The sequence below is a fragment of the Crocodylus siamensis genome, chromosome 2 (assembly GCF_052110815.1).
Source record: "Crocodylus siamensis isolate JL-2025a chromosome 2, ASM5211081v1, whole genome shotgun sequence".
In the NCBI taxonomy this organism is placed as follows: Eukaryota; Metazoa; Chordata; order Crocodylia; family Crocodylidae; genus Crocodylus; species Crocodylus siamensis.
The window spans coordinates 216,796,133-216,811,269 of record NC_143396.1 but is presented as its reverse complement, the minus strand read 5'-3'; the positions used below and the strand labels follow the sequence as shown (position 1 = coordinate 216,811,269).

The 15,137-nt window shown below is 41.2% G+C and overlaps 1 protein-coding gene across 1 annotated transcript in view; it reads right to left on the bottom strand.

Moving 5' to 3' along the window:
• The window catches only part of HSD17B12 (hydroxysteroid 17-beta dehydrogenase 12), a 135,614-nt gene that overhangs the window by 8,772 nt on the left and 111,705 nt on the right, over window positions 1-15,137 (bottom strand). The window contains exons 8-9 of the mRNA XM_090032968.1: window positions 6,731-6,812; window positions 1,482-1,547 (exon numbers count right to left, since the gene is read on the bottom strand). Coding sequence (XP_089889094.1) covers window positions 1,482-1,547; window positions 6,731-6,812 — 148 coding nt within the window. The remainder of the gene's footprint in view (window positions 1-1,481; window positions 1,548-6,730; window positions 6,813-15,137) is intronic.

The following is a 15,137-nucleotide window of genomic DNA, read 5'->3' as shown; positions in this document are numbered from 1 at the left end:
ACAAAATTGCTGCTGAGAAGCCAAGACAAAAGGTACTCTAAACAATAAGTCTGGCTATGCTCTGAACAAGGAAAACCTGCAAAGTGCAAACAAGTTATTTGCCCACGGCCACATCCCCATAATATATGCAAGTGTTAAACCAGTTATTGTAGTGTTAGAGTGATGTTGTAGCTGTAATAGTCCAGGCATTACATGACAGGCAAGGATTTTTGTGGGGTGATAACTTTTACTGGACCAACTGCATGTCAGGATAAAGCCAGACAAGCTTCTGAATGCAATGCATTCTTCCTCAGGTCACTTGAGGACCCTGTCTAACTATCCTAACTATGCAGTTGGTTCAATAAAATACATCACCCCTCAAAAATCCAGACTAATGATAGAGTTGGCTCTAAACAAACTGTGTGCATGTACTTTATCTTGGCACCTCACTGTCTTAAAATCGCCAGAGACTGGGGATTTCATATGGTTGTTCCGCAACTTAAAACATGATGCAAAAACGTAGGCAGTCAAGCGATACATACAAGCTAACCATGTTTGTAACCAGATCCCAAGCTGATTACAGAAAACATGTCTTTATTTGTAGTGCAGATGTAGGAAAAGTTTCACCAAGCCTAATCACCAAGTGATTTATGTTCTGCAATGAGAAATCCATAACCAGGATTTCCTGACCAGTCTGATAAAGTCTGGTAATTTCAATCAAGTTTCAAGCAGCTCTGAAATGCAAAGCAAATTCCAAAGGACATACAAACCAAGCCAGCTTCACTTTGCTTGATTCAGAGTTCTAAGCCATAAATTGTCTTAATTTGTAGCCAGATAATTGGTTTTCCTCCAAACACAGTGAAATTACTGTATATAAACAAGTGGAGGAAGATTAAAGACTAGTACATGAGGTAATACCAATTTCAACTTGAAATCTGATACTACAAATGAACTTATTTCCTCCTATGCAAAACTGCTCTTTTCACTATGCCTTCACTGTGGGGAATCACTTCTAGCTGCAGGGATCTGACTTTTACTAACACTTTTTCTAGTTGAAAGCATCAGTAATAACTAATGTTAAATTGAAGGACATTTACGCCCTGCATTCTAGACTTTAATGTGATTACCTGTTGAATTTCTGTATCTGGATGGCACAAAAACATGCCGGGAGATTAAGCACCACTGCACTGATGTGGCTGACTACTTACAATTTTAGGAAGTATCTCCTGCTTGGAACCCTAGTAGGTGCTCTCAAGTAAAATGGAAGTTGATCATACCTATAGTACTTTTTTAATTGTCATTTTAAGTAACCAACTTGATTTCATAGAAAATTCAGAAAACTACTAACTGGGGCAAACAAAAGGGAACCTGTATCTTTAATCTGTAATGTCAGATTTGTTAGCAAGTGAATGGGATGATTTTGTCTGGCTGCCAGGACAGCAATTGTTGCTTGGGTAACCACACAACAACGGGGATACTTAAATGAAACAAACTCCACTCACCTGCACAATAATGCCCTTGCTCTTGTACTCCGCATGGAGGCCTTGAGAGAAGAAATCCACAAAAGCCTACAGGGAAGAGGGAGAAAACACAAAGTACATGACAAAATGGCAACTGTAATTTGTAGTTAGTGTAGGACTTTCTCTTGAGTTTCTATTTACGTATTGGTAATTTTTAAAAAGCTAAAACTGGTTTTCAAATCAAGGTTGTGGATAACAGCAAAACTGCTAAATTTCATTAGGATGTGCGTGTGTGCTTACCAAGTTCATTACTCAAATAAGGCTTGATATGTGACCAATTTCATCCCTGATCTAAAACAAAATACAACCTGATGGAACATTTTAGAGGTTCAAGCCCTGTTGCATATCTATTTTTGAGGACTTAAAATCCCTATAAAGTGCTGCTCCAGCAAAATGGCTTCCCAATAAATGCCAATTTGATTAGGAGTACTTACTGGTTGCCCTGTTTCCCCATTTAAATAAGTAGCTTCTAACTCTGTGTAATAAAAAACTTTAAGTCATTAAATAGTTCATATTTTGCACAATTCCACTTCCACAGAACTACCACCTTAAATTTACAGGATCCGCTGGATTTGAGAGAAGCTACAAGCAATTTTCCTTTAGCTGGAGGCTTAGGAAATTAAGTGAAGAAGAAAAAGAAGCCAGAGGAAGCAAAATGATACGGGTCTTCAAAACTAACTCATGGCTGAATACAGGAAATAACCAGTCACTAGGGCCATGGACTGGCCTTTATTTCTACTGGCTGGGCAGCACAGGCAACGCTTTCAAAACCACATTGAGGAGAGGTCTCTCTGCCACGGTTCCTGACCTGCAGACTTTAAATGCCACCTACAGATAAAACAGCAAGGGCAAACTCCCCAGTCCAGGAAGTGGGAAGGGTGTTTTGCCTCTGGTACTCCAGTCTCCCCTCCTGGACCAACCTGGGAAGGGAGCAGCAGGGAAAAGCCCCCAACTAGATCTCCAAACCAGGCATTCCTTGGCAGGGGAAGAGGTGGAGAGTTGTGCCTCACTGCTCCCCTCCCAGACCAAGTGGGAATGCGTACAGGTGTTCATTCTTGTGAGAAAGTTCCTCTTGCAAGAGAAATCTTCTAGATTGACACCTGAAAGATCTTTCTGCAGGAAGGGGCATGTTTCCCCTGGGAGAAGCTGAATGAGTACTTTGTACACATGTCATTTCTATTGGGAAAGTGGCGATTCCTCTAGTAGAAATGTAACACCTGTAAGTTGCCTAAATGGTTTTTTTTTCATTCCATTACACTCACTGCCAAACACATCACTTAATTCAATACATTCTCAGTGTTGTGATAGCCAAGGTTACTCACCAACTCAAGGTTTTATATGACCCTAAGGTTTCCAAAACCATATTTCAATTTTTCCCAGTCAAATGAGACATAGAAGTTGTCAGAATCAAGTATCCTAATTTGCAATACCCAGGCTGTAGAACACAATTGCATAAATCATGTGCCATCCACTGCAAGAACCAAGTTATTCGATCCAGAGTTTAATTATTTACCTTTTATTTTAACTTCAATTATTCAAGAAAAAAATTAGCTCCAGAGAGAAAAAGATGAGTTATTTAAAGAGGCAGAAGCAGCTGCGTCAGAACTGCGTCAACACAGCCACAGTCAAGCTCAAGTATTGCACCTGTTTTTTCCATTTTCCTTTACTGACCATGTCATTACTTCATTAATCAAAGTCTTGATTACAACCAGTGCCTTGTTAAAATTGTAGCATCTATACTTATTTCTATTAGGTGTTCATCTCACTGAACCCAGTCCTTAATAATATAAAGAAGTGTATGTCCACATTAATGCATTTATTTCTTCACATAACCTACCTGAGCATAAGTGAGATATGAAAGGAAACTAAATTTCACTGCATGGCAGAAGAGCCCCTATATACTACATCTTAAATCACACACATAAAATTAAAGTTAGTCAAAAGGTAAATAAGAGACATGCTGGACTATTTAGTTTAATCCCTTGTGCAGATATTACACTAATTTTCCTAGGGAAAAATGCACCCAGTGGTAAGTAATAAAGATACAACCAGAGCTTTTAAAGTCATATGCACAGACAAATTATGGTATGTTACATGCACTCTTTGCACACAAGTATGCAGTTGCACATAATTTCCACATAGCTCATGGTAGAATTTGCATGTTCAATTGCCAGATTTGAATACGAAGTAACCTGCTCAACACATTATGATGCAGCTGTGCACCTAAACATTCAAGTAAATAAAATTAGATCTACTACATTAATCATACACAAGTTGAATACTTGCAAAATTCTTTTAATCACCAAAGCTCTCAGTTTAGAAAAGACCTGAGAGTCTCTAGGTGACAAGAGTCCTGCAACTATTTTTCAAACAAGATGTAAAAGGAACTACCAGGTACTTTTATTGAAAGCGTGGAGCAAACAAAGAGGGAGCTTATTTCAAATGGCTTCCAAAGGCAGAAATTTAGCAACTTCCACAGTCCAAATGAACTTTAAATATGTATTTTCTAAAATCAAAAGTTGTTCAACACAACATACTGCTACACAAAACTGCTTTCTTTAAAAAAAAATCTTTTTTAGCACTCAGCCCCCACCCTTCCAAGAAGCTTAAAAAAAATAAAGTAAATTTTAATAATAAACAATATCATCCCAAATAAGCCTAAATTGCAGGAACCTTCATTTTCTCCTCCCTCCATCTCCATTATAAAGTAAATACAGTGCCTACAAAAAGAGAAATTGACAGTAACTTCATTCTCATGTCATTACTCAATGAAATTACGTGAGGAAAGGGAAGGCAAATCTGTCCAAAACAGCACTAAGAAGTAGGTGAGATTTTCTTTTAAGGAATGTTTCACTGCATAAATGCTGACTTTCATAGGTGAGAATGGACAGAGGCAGACAGTATCTTTCCTGCCATACATAATTAGCTGGTGCCATCAGCCTAACATTGAGGAATACCACAGATGAAATTCTTGTATGTAGAGTAGAAAAAACATGTCTTGCCTTGCAGATTATAGGAGGTGTGGGTAGGAAGGTGTGCAAGAATGTCCTTGATCATGGGAGGAGAAAAGAATCAGGCAGGAAATGTGGCTGAGACTCTCTCTGGAGTAGAGAGGAAACTTACTGTTGAATAAATACCTTGTTGGACAAATCCCTCCAAAGGGATTGGGAGGGAGACTGCTGTGGGTAGCAAGCTGAACTGGAGAGCAGAAATAGAACAAAACCTATAGGATAAGTAGATTCAGAGCAGTAACTTGACGATTCCTGTAAGAAACATCTTGCTGGCTGCAATTCAAAGAGGAAACCAAAGAAAGGTTCCAAAGCTAGCCATCACACCCAGAAGTTGTTCACAACTACCAGCTGAGGGAAGTGGGCTGTACTGGTGAATCTGCTAGCTACCACTACTTGTAGGACTGCAAAAATCTTCATGGCTCTGGGAGCTTTTTTTGTCAGGAGAAGACCCAAGCCTGGGAATCCTGCACAGATGGTATCTTTAGAAAAGTCAACATTACAAATGCAGTGAAATCTTTCTGAAATTACAGCATTTGTAAGTCTGTAAACATACTGACTAAATGAGCAGTAACTTCTGTGTGTTTTATATCACTTTCAGAAAACCAACTAGCCAGAACAGTGAAATCAGGATGTGATAGAAAGCCAATAGTTTACTATGGAAGATGCTGGAAAAGCTATGCGACAGTACTCAAGTCAACATGAAGTGATGAACATTCTTCTAAATAGTTAACTACATTGGTGGTTTGTTTGCACAGAGACTCATTAACAGCTATCAGGAAGAAAGAGATGTGTACCTTCTCACACAACAGTTGCTCAAGCAGCAGGAATCCTCTCTAAAGCAGAACTCTTAATTATTTCCATGGATAACTGAGATCTGCACCATTTCATCAAGACCTCTAAATGAAGTGACGATACATTGACCCTTTGCACTTGGTAGGCCCTGGGCTTTTGCAAGGTGAGGGTGTAATGCACAGGATTGCCTTCACAGAATAGTACATGGTGGTTCAGCTGCCAGATGAGGCAGCCGGACAAAGATTATGCAATTTTAATGAAGATCAGAATGCTGTTTTGTCAATGATGAAGTATTCAAACCTGATTATATCCAAGCTCATATATTTAAAATCTGCAAATAAGGCACTTAAAAAAATGTGGATTTAGGGTTCAGCAGAGGATATGTAGTTGTAATAGTTACGACTCATGGGTCAGTACCTCCACCCTGTACTTCAGCTGTACCTTGCCACACTAAAATAGCAGAAAGAGGTTGGTGAAGATGAGGAACGCTCCCTACTCCCACCACCACAGAATCACAATTATAAACTTTTCTTTACAGCATTGTAAAGAAATACGTCTGGGCTGGCCCACTAGCTATGGCAGAGTATGAATGGGGCAGAAGAAAAACAGGCCAGAATACAGTTCACTACAGCTATTCTCTGCTAAACTACTGGCTCTTAGATGACCGCTACAAGTCAGGACAAATTACAGAGCAATGGGAAGATCTTAGTTTAGAACTACCCCAAACTCCAATGAGAAACAGTATGTGAAAGGCAGCTTTAAATCAACTTTGTGCAACCCATCTTTTTCTCTATCGTGTGCAGGTAAGAATGTGGGGGGAGGAAGAAGATGGGGGAAATCTGATTCCATGCTTTACTTTCTCTTGAAACATTAATTTGCGACAGGTTTAGATAAAAATCTCAAGTGCTACCCAGTAATTAAAGCATACCTCACACCTTTTCCTTTTTAAATGTAATAATTTTAAAATTTTCAGACATTTCAAGTAAAGAATGGTATTACAGCACAGCTCTCCTCTCTTTTGATCTCAAATGCCAAATTTGTGGCAACTGTATAAGCAGAAGAGTTCTTTTTAAAATATGAAGTTTTGTAATATCAAAGGGAAAAAAGTGATGGTTTTCATATACGAATTTTTCACACACCTGTTCTGTGCCCTGGGTCCACATAACAGCAGCTTTACTTTGTGTGTGCATGTCCTCTTTTTTTTTTTTTTTTAGATGAAGATGGTACATTCAAAACTCACAAAACAGACTGCCACAATGGCAAAACCCCCCCCACTTACTTATTCCCCAACTGCAAAATTTAAAAAGTTCAGTGTCCACTACTTTTAGTTCAATCACAGCAGCATTATGCAGGTACCATTATTTCTATAGCTCATATTATTTAGTTTATTTTACATTCCTTGTTGGGGTACATGAAACGGAAGTGTACCTTTGTTGCAGAGTAGAGAGTAAGCAGAGGAGTTGGAAACATGCCAGTAGCTGAGGAGATATTCAGGATTACTCCTTTAGATCTGAAAGGCAATGAAAAACACTCACTTACAAGAAATAGCACCTCTGCTTCAGTTTACATGCATCAGAAATGTCTCAACCCAAGAGAAATATTTACTTGTAACAGAAGCTATACAAATTCTTTTGTAATTTATTTTTCAAGAAGTAGTTTAGAGATTTGCAAACCTGTATTCAAACATGCTGTAGCAAGATGTTAGCTAATGTAAATAAGAGGTAATACTATTAAAACCAATGGAATTACAATCAGTGTAAAGATGAGGCCCAGCATGCGTAGGGTGCGCGTGTCAACGTACTATATCCAGTTAAGGTTTTTACAGGCAATGTAACAGAAGCCCAAGCGCAGTTTTTAGATCTTGGCTAAAGGGTCAGAAATATTAGCACAAAAATATATTTCAGTCTTGTATAGAAACTTCCATCAGGAAACCTGAAAGTAGTTTATGAACATTAGTTGCTACTTTAAGGTAGCAATTAGTCATACTGACTCTTCACATTTTACAGCATTTTTTTGTTAAACAAAACAGAAAAGAAATACACAATGGAAGGTAAGACTGCAAGTACCATATTTTGTGCCTTACATAGTTATACTTAAAACAGAGGCATCAGTCTGGCACACCGGCTTCCAAGTGACCTGATATTTACATTCAAAACCCCAATCTTAAATAATAATTGCTTGCTAAATTATATGAATATAAACATTCTCTCATTATCTTGTTACTTGCAGTGAAAAGCAAGAAAAAGTTTCCTTAGTATGGCGGCAGTCCTAAGCAAACAAAAAGATGAACTGAATTGGAAATACCCATGAAGTTTCTGCTATTAATAGACTAATGAGAACTCAAACCAATTGTATCATAACACCTTTGTTAAGTAGCTTAATGTTCCAGTAGATTGGCAAATATCCATCTTCACAGCTACATGACTGCATCAGCCAAACCCTGTAAAAGGTCCGTTTTGCAAGCACAAGGACATAAAAACGTGCCTTTTGACACAGCTTTCTAACATAAGAAATTCCATAAAGATAACATTTTTATTTCCGTGTTTCATGCTTAGCTCCAGAGTTCAAGATCACAGCACTATATACTGGTGTAACAGCCCTGTTGTCCCTCTAGACCAGGGCAGTCTGATTTCTGAGTGGCTGGGGACTGCATACTGCTCAGACCCCCAGTTCCCCACCCCGCAATATTCAGGCAATGGACTTCCTAGGCCCTCACCCCCTCCATGCTGCCCTGTCCCAGAAAACCTTGTCTATGAAGCAGCAGGAGTAACATAGTAACTGGTGGCTGGGTGCAAGCCCATGGGATGTGAATTAACTAGGGGTGCACTGATTTTTTTGGCTGATACCGATGACTGATTATTAACCAGCCATATCTGCCAATACCAATCCAACTGCCGAGGTGCAGCCTGGCAAGCAGCATCCAGCCAGTAAGTCTGTGTTGGGGAAAGTGACGTGGGAGGCGGAGGGTTGTGACAGTTAGGCTTTGTAAGGCATTTGAGGGACCCAAATAACATAAGCTATATAAAAAAGTATTAAAATATTCAGTACTTTGATTGATAACACTAAAAATCGATATATAAAACTTGTAGATGATCATGACATAATAGGGCCTAACTGGCATACCTTCAGCAAAGCAAAATCTTGATTCATGTCATTTCTAGAATTCTTACAACAGTCCAAAACGTGGCAAAAAAGGACAATTAATTCACACTGTTCATTTGCACTTTTTAAAAGACTCATCAAAGGCCCTCAAAAGAGGCTACAGGAAAAAACTGTAATGCAAGTACAGTGTTAACATAGTTCAGAAACTAGCTAAGCAAAATGAAAAAGTTGGAATAATAGGCTAAGTTCCATTTTCTCAAAAGGGTAAGAGTGCACATTAAAAGTATTTCACAGCAAGGCTGTTGGTATTCATTATATTTATTCATGAGCTCAAAATGGGGACAAGCAATGAGATGGTAGAGTTTGTCGATGACAAAATTAGAAACTGCTCAGACTAGAAGATAGTAGATAAAACCTAACAGGGACCCAACAATGTTATGTGACTGGGCTGCAAAATGGTAAACGGAAGTCAGTACTGGCGAGACAAGTAATACATAGTGAGGAAAATACGCTCAACTAATAACACATCAACTAACAACTCAGCTGAAGGACATGAACATCACTGATGCCACCTCATGGAGGACTCCTGCTTATCCATACCAATCATCAAGGAAATATGTTATTAAGAAGCTAAGCAATGGGAAGGATAACGATGCAGAATATACAAAGTATATGCAAGAGGCAAGGATTTGTGTGTGTGAAATCTTCTGCTGGCTGGGATGGCCATGGACAAGCTTTTGAATGCAGGGGATTCTTAAGTTAATGGTATGCTGTGATGTGGACTGCTACATTCAATTCTTTGCGGTCATGATGTTTCAAAGTTATAGAAGTATCGAGAACGGAAACAAGCCCATACACAAGGTAAACTGACCTAGACTAATCAGAGACCATGATAAATATATACAGACTAATGAATGGCACAGGGAAGAGATGCGATCTTACATTCACTCTCTCAAAATACAAAACCAAGATCACCTGATTAAAATGAAGGACTGTGAATTTAAAACTGATAAAAGGAAATACCTTTTCCATGTACAGGCTACAGAAGTAATTGTAAAAAGATTTCATTGAGGCCAGGAACTTAAGCAGGATTTAAAAAGGGATTAGAAACTTACATGGGTAAAGACAGTAAATATTAAAAGAAAAAAACAAGACAAAACAAAGAAAGATTTTGGGGAAAAAAGATAAATACAAAACAAAGTTTCAGGGCAGAAGTCAGCCTATAACACAAAATAGGTGAAAACCTTCCTGAAGGGCTACCACCTTGCAATGATCATTAGAGACTGAACTAGGTGGACCACTGGACTGAGTCAGTATGGGAGACCTGATGGAAATCCACAGGTCAAAAATTAGCTTTTAAGCAACAGGTCCAGAACCACATACATGACTACTTTTGTTTAGTACTGACAAAATGCTTGGTACTACCAAAGATTAAATATTACCCTGATCTCAAGAAACTCGCATTTAATTCCCACAGATTGCAGGTGACCTAGAGGTGGAAATAGTTTCCAATCATCTCTTATTTACAGTTTTATTTCTAATGGGCATCACAGAAACAATTTTTTTAAAGGAGATATTTGAACACAGAAGGTGTTTGACTAGAAAAACTGAACTTGGACACTAGCTCCAACCATTTGCTGAAGACACCTGATTAACATGAATACATAGAGGTGACCTGCCCAACACACCCTAACACTTCATCATCGTTCTACTTTAAGCAGTACAGTGCAAGATGCTATATTTAGCTTTCCCACTGTTGCTATGGTAACCACTGCCTGCTCCAGCTCTACGCAAAGTGGAAAGAGCAAGCTTCCCCTATAACGTAATTATGCACTTGCTACTTCCATGGCAATAAATACCATAGTTTGATATTTGTCTAGAAATAGTGAACTGCTTTTTTTTGTTCACAAAGACATAAATCTTCATCTCTAAGTTGTATGAAGCTCCCTCCTTTACAGACAGTCTGAAATGTTTAAAATGTAACAGCTCATCTAAGTGAACTACAAAATACAAATTTAAAATCATCACACTTAAAATATAAGTGCTTACTAGCCAGGAGGTGAGCCAGAGCAGAACGTCTAACTGACACTATTTATGGAATAGGCATTTTAGTAGGCAGTTTGATGCACATTAAGATGAAGGAAAAGAGACTGTGGCCAAGTTTCTTCTCACAGGCATGGATTTCAAAGGCTCACAAAGTCTGCTCTCCTAATCCTGCATATTATCTTAAATTTGAAGGATACATATTGTAAAAGTATGTGCACACACAAAGGCACGTAAGTGCAATATCCTATGAGACATTATTAAGCACAAAAGCTTAGTTTTCCATCTTGGTAAACTATTCTTGAGGAGATAGCCCATAGGGATGAGGGGATCTTCAACCCAATTCTGTTCTAGGGTAGATCAACTTGGGCCCCCCTTAACATTTTCTCAGAGGATAAGCCCATAGGAGAAGCTTGTTTGGCTCAAAAAGAGCAGATGAATACAGCTACCTGCCATTCACTCTTGAATTTGGTGACCCACAGTATCTGTAGAGGCTGAACAATGCGAATGATTCAGTCTCTGAAAAACTGGGTGCTGTTGGCTGCAGATCTGGCTTCTGCATCCTGCAGAGTCTAAGTGATTTATCAAAGTAGTATGACAGAATACAGAGGCTTTGCCACCCATCTTCACTTGCTAGGGAAGATAATAGAAAGTACCAGTCAGATGTAGAAGTCACTAAGAGAAGAGCTTTCTTAGCCAGGTGGCAACCTTAGCTGCAGCAACCCACAGTGTCTTGAGATCCTTTCAAGGGTTCCAGTGGATGCCATTCAATCTTAGCACTGTTCGGTATGCAAACATGATTCACAATATAAACCCAGAGATTTCAAATAGGAATCCATAGTGGAAAAAACCCAACTTGGAGGTGTTGTGTTCTGAATTCTTTGCAACAGAATTTTTTTTTTTTTTTAACTTTGGGAAAAAAAAAAATGATAAGTGAATACTAAGGGAAGCAACCTTGAGTCTACAAAAGGTTGACAATCACTGTTGTAGACCCTAGTGCAGTGTTGGTTTTCAAACAACATTTTGAACATTAGTGCTCAACCACCTGTTAGGTCAGCCAGTGTGTGTTACCATTTCACAGATAAGTAAACGGAGGCAGAAAGATGAAGCAATTTACTCAAGGCTAACATCAGAACTAAAAGTCAGGAAAAACTGAAAGAAGGAGCTCCTTTGTCTTCATTTGGATCATACCGCCCAGGTTAACATTTGTAAAATGCTGCATCAGCAAATACTCTTCTTAACAGGAAAGCAGAGGTGCTGCGCTGAGAAGCCAAAAATCTAAATGAAGTAAGGATATAATTAAACGTGGAACTAGTACTTCATTTAGTTTAAGGAGGAATTCGGACAGATTTAGGAAAGGCGATAGCTTCTTTAAAAAGGAAATACCTGAAGAAAAAGATGAAGTTTGATAGGAGAGTTATACAATTAGATGGTTTAAAAGTTAACTACTAGACATTAAACATTGTAGTACCAGAAAAACGGAGTACGCAGGAGAAAGAGTGAGCGAGAGAGACATCCCTGCTAGCCAGGTCCATGGAAATTCCCTAAAGCATATTGTTTTGTGCATCATTCTTTTTCAATGATATGTTACGATGCCTACATTTGTTTTTAACAAAGCCCAATACACACTGTTAAAAATGCTTAAGAAAATCTGAGTCGCTTCAGGTGTCCATTTGTCTTCCCTTGAACAGTGTAACTTCTTAACATACTTTTGCTCTACTTTATTTTGAAGTGAACCATTTCCTACAAAGGATCAAAAGTAGGACTATACCTGCCAGCTTCATATAGGAATGAGAAGAACTCCACAACACGGGCAAGTAGTAAATTTTGGCCTTTGACACAGGAGCTGCTTCCACATGTCTGCTATAAAACTCCTGATCTTCTGCTCCAGTTTTATGAGGGGCTCCACGGTGCTCCATCTTTGGAGCTTTCGTCTTCTGTGTAGGTAAACCTTACCCACAACACAAACCCCACTACTATCTTTATAATAACAATTTACAGATCAGCTTTTTTACTCTGGAAGCCCTTCCTTCTGCCTAAAATAACATCTCCACAGGATGCCCCTCATGTGCCATCACCAGGGAACCTAGTTTTCTCTGTTTAAAACTCACAGATTCCCTGATAACGCCCCCCCCAAATCTGCTATTAAAATGCAACTCCACTATATATATAAAAAACACAGTATTTTAAAGGAATCTGAACAGGGATGTCCCGGGGGGCGGGGGTGGAAATTGGGGAAACCGCCCTGGGCCCTGCACTTTGGGGGGCCCCATGGAACTGGGCAGAGTGGCACGACGACTCCACGCTGCCACTGGCTTCAAGTCCAGCCACTTGGCACCCCACCCCACCCCTGAATCTGGTGTGTCCAGCCGTTTGCCACCCCCTCCCCTACTGCCGAATCCACTGCCAGCTTCCTTGCGTCCAGGGTCAGGACCCTTCACAGGCTGATTTGCCCCAGGCCCTGCACCTTGCTCAGGTTGTCTCTGAATCTGGAAGCCTACCAGTACCTCAATCACTATAATAAAATAAATCCTAAATACCTATAAATGTTGGTATTTGATTTGGGGGTTTTTTTATCATGGAAAGTCAGAGTTTCCCCAGCCTCTTTCCCTTACCAGCATGCAGGTCCAGGTCCCTCATTCCCATGCCACAGCCCTGCTGGCACCCCTCGCCCCCAACCCAAAGCCCCCTGACCCCACTCAGCCCTGCTGGAGGGGGCCTCCAGCTGCCACAGCTATAGGGCTTGGGACCCAGGTCTGCAGCCCTCTGCCCCCTGCAGCAGTGCCTGAGCCCCAGCGGCCACCCACAGAAGGCAGCAACTGCTCTGCGGAGTGCAGAGCCTGGTGTCCCCTCCCCCATAGGTGGCATGCCAGAGTGGAGCCCCTGTTGGGGGGGCGGGTGCTGCCCTCCCCTCCAGGACCTCCTTGGCCCAGTGGGTGGGACTCAGGGTGGCAGGGCCAGGCAAGGAAGCTCCTTGCTGCTTCAGGCCCCACACCACCTTGGCAAAATGCTCCCTGCCCTCCTGGCAGCAGCGAGGGGGACAGCTCGACACTGGTGCTCCCAGTGCTGCTGCGCAGGCAGGCAGGTTATGTCTTGTCAGGGCAGCACGGGGCTCATAGTGGCAAGGAGCTTCCCTGCCGGGACCTGCTCTGCCCCGCTGCACCAGGTCCTGCCCACAAGGCCTCAGAGGCCCTGGGAGGACGGCAGCAGAGCAGGGAGCCCAAGCCTGCAGTAGGCAGCCCATTCCTGCACAGATCTTGGGGGCACGTGCCGCCTCTAGCCCCCTCCCTGGATTGCATGTAGCGGCATGGAGCCAGCCACCCCCTGGGGCCCTGTAGCACTGTTCCGTTCCCTGCCAGGGGCCTGCGGCTGCACAGAGCCTTGGGCCCTAAGCCCAACATACCACCCAAGCTGGGCAGTGCCCCCAACCCCAGCTCTGCCCAACTTTCTTCCTCCCTGTGGGAACCTTTCCATACCCCCCTGACCAGAGTTACCTGCGGAAGCTGCTCTCCAAGCTGCCTGGTGTCCACGTGTATATACATACATGGTGTCCCCTACCTGACTGCCCTCCTCCCACTTCTCCCAGCAGGCTGGAACTCTGCCAGCCTGCAGGGAGCTCTTTGCAAACAGGAAAATCCACACATTTCTCCATTAAAATGAAAAATCCACGTTTTTCTTCAGTAAAAAAGCGAAAGCCTGCGTTTTCCCCACCCCCATGGGAAACAGAAAACGTGGGTCCCTAATTAATCACTACTGTTCCTCCTGCCATTGCTTCATTGTTTCTTTGTGCTCCCCTGGCTGTATCCAGCTGATGTCTCCTGTGTTATAACTTGCATCATTTTTATTTTCTGTGCTAGTATAGCACCTAGCGCAAAGCACTTCCAGTCTATAGTGAGGAATAGTAGGAGCTATGACAACATAAATACCAAAGGTTGTTTTTTTTAAGCTTTCTTTAGTGTTTTCAGTTGGTTTCCATACCAACACTAGCAGTCTGCATTTCCTATGCAAATGCCATTGACCCATTGTGTTTATTTCTCTCCCACTTATATTTCTTTGGAGATGACAAAAGCAACTGACTGATCACGCTGACTACCCTCCTTGGAGCTATGCGATTTTCCATACAATTCCACGAATGCACCTCAGGTCTCAACTTAGAGGATCCCCTGGTAATCCAGGCACAGCTCTTGAATAAACACTGTGCACACTGCAGAAAAAGTCAACGTGGATGACAAAACAGCCCCTAGGGATCAGACCAACCTTGTGGCTTTAGAATCACCGGGAATCTAGCTTAGCAAGTTAATACATGTCTCCAGCCATGAAAGGCTGGTGTGTATTAACTCTTATTTTAAAGACCTAGTCTCCAATTCTCCTTTGCTGTGTGATCACACACTTCCCTCAATATACCTCCTACTGTATAACGAGAACATATTCTCTGCATCCATTTTACTTACAATGACTTGAAGAAATAGCCTTAAGAAGGTTATTCCCAGGAACTGTAACCGCCCCCTCAGAATAGCAGGTTGTTGAGTTAGTGCTGATGAGTCAGACGGGCTTTTTAATTCTGTTCTAAAAGGAATCACCACAACAGTAGAGAAGGGGGAGAGGGAAAATAAAAAGGGGAATCGAGTGGAAAAGGCTTCCACCGTCTGATGATTCATGAACCATCAGCATGACTCACCCAGCATTACTC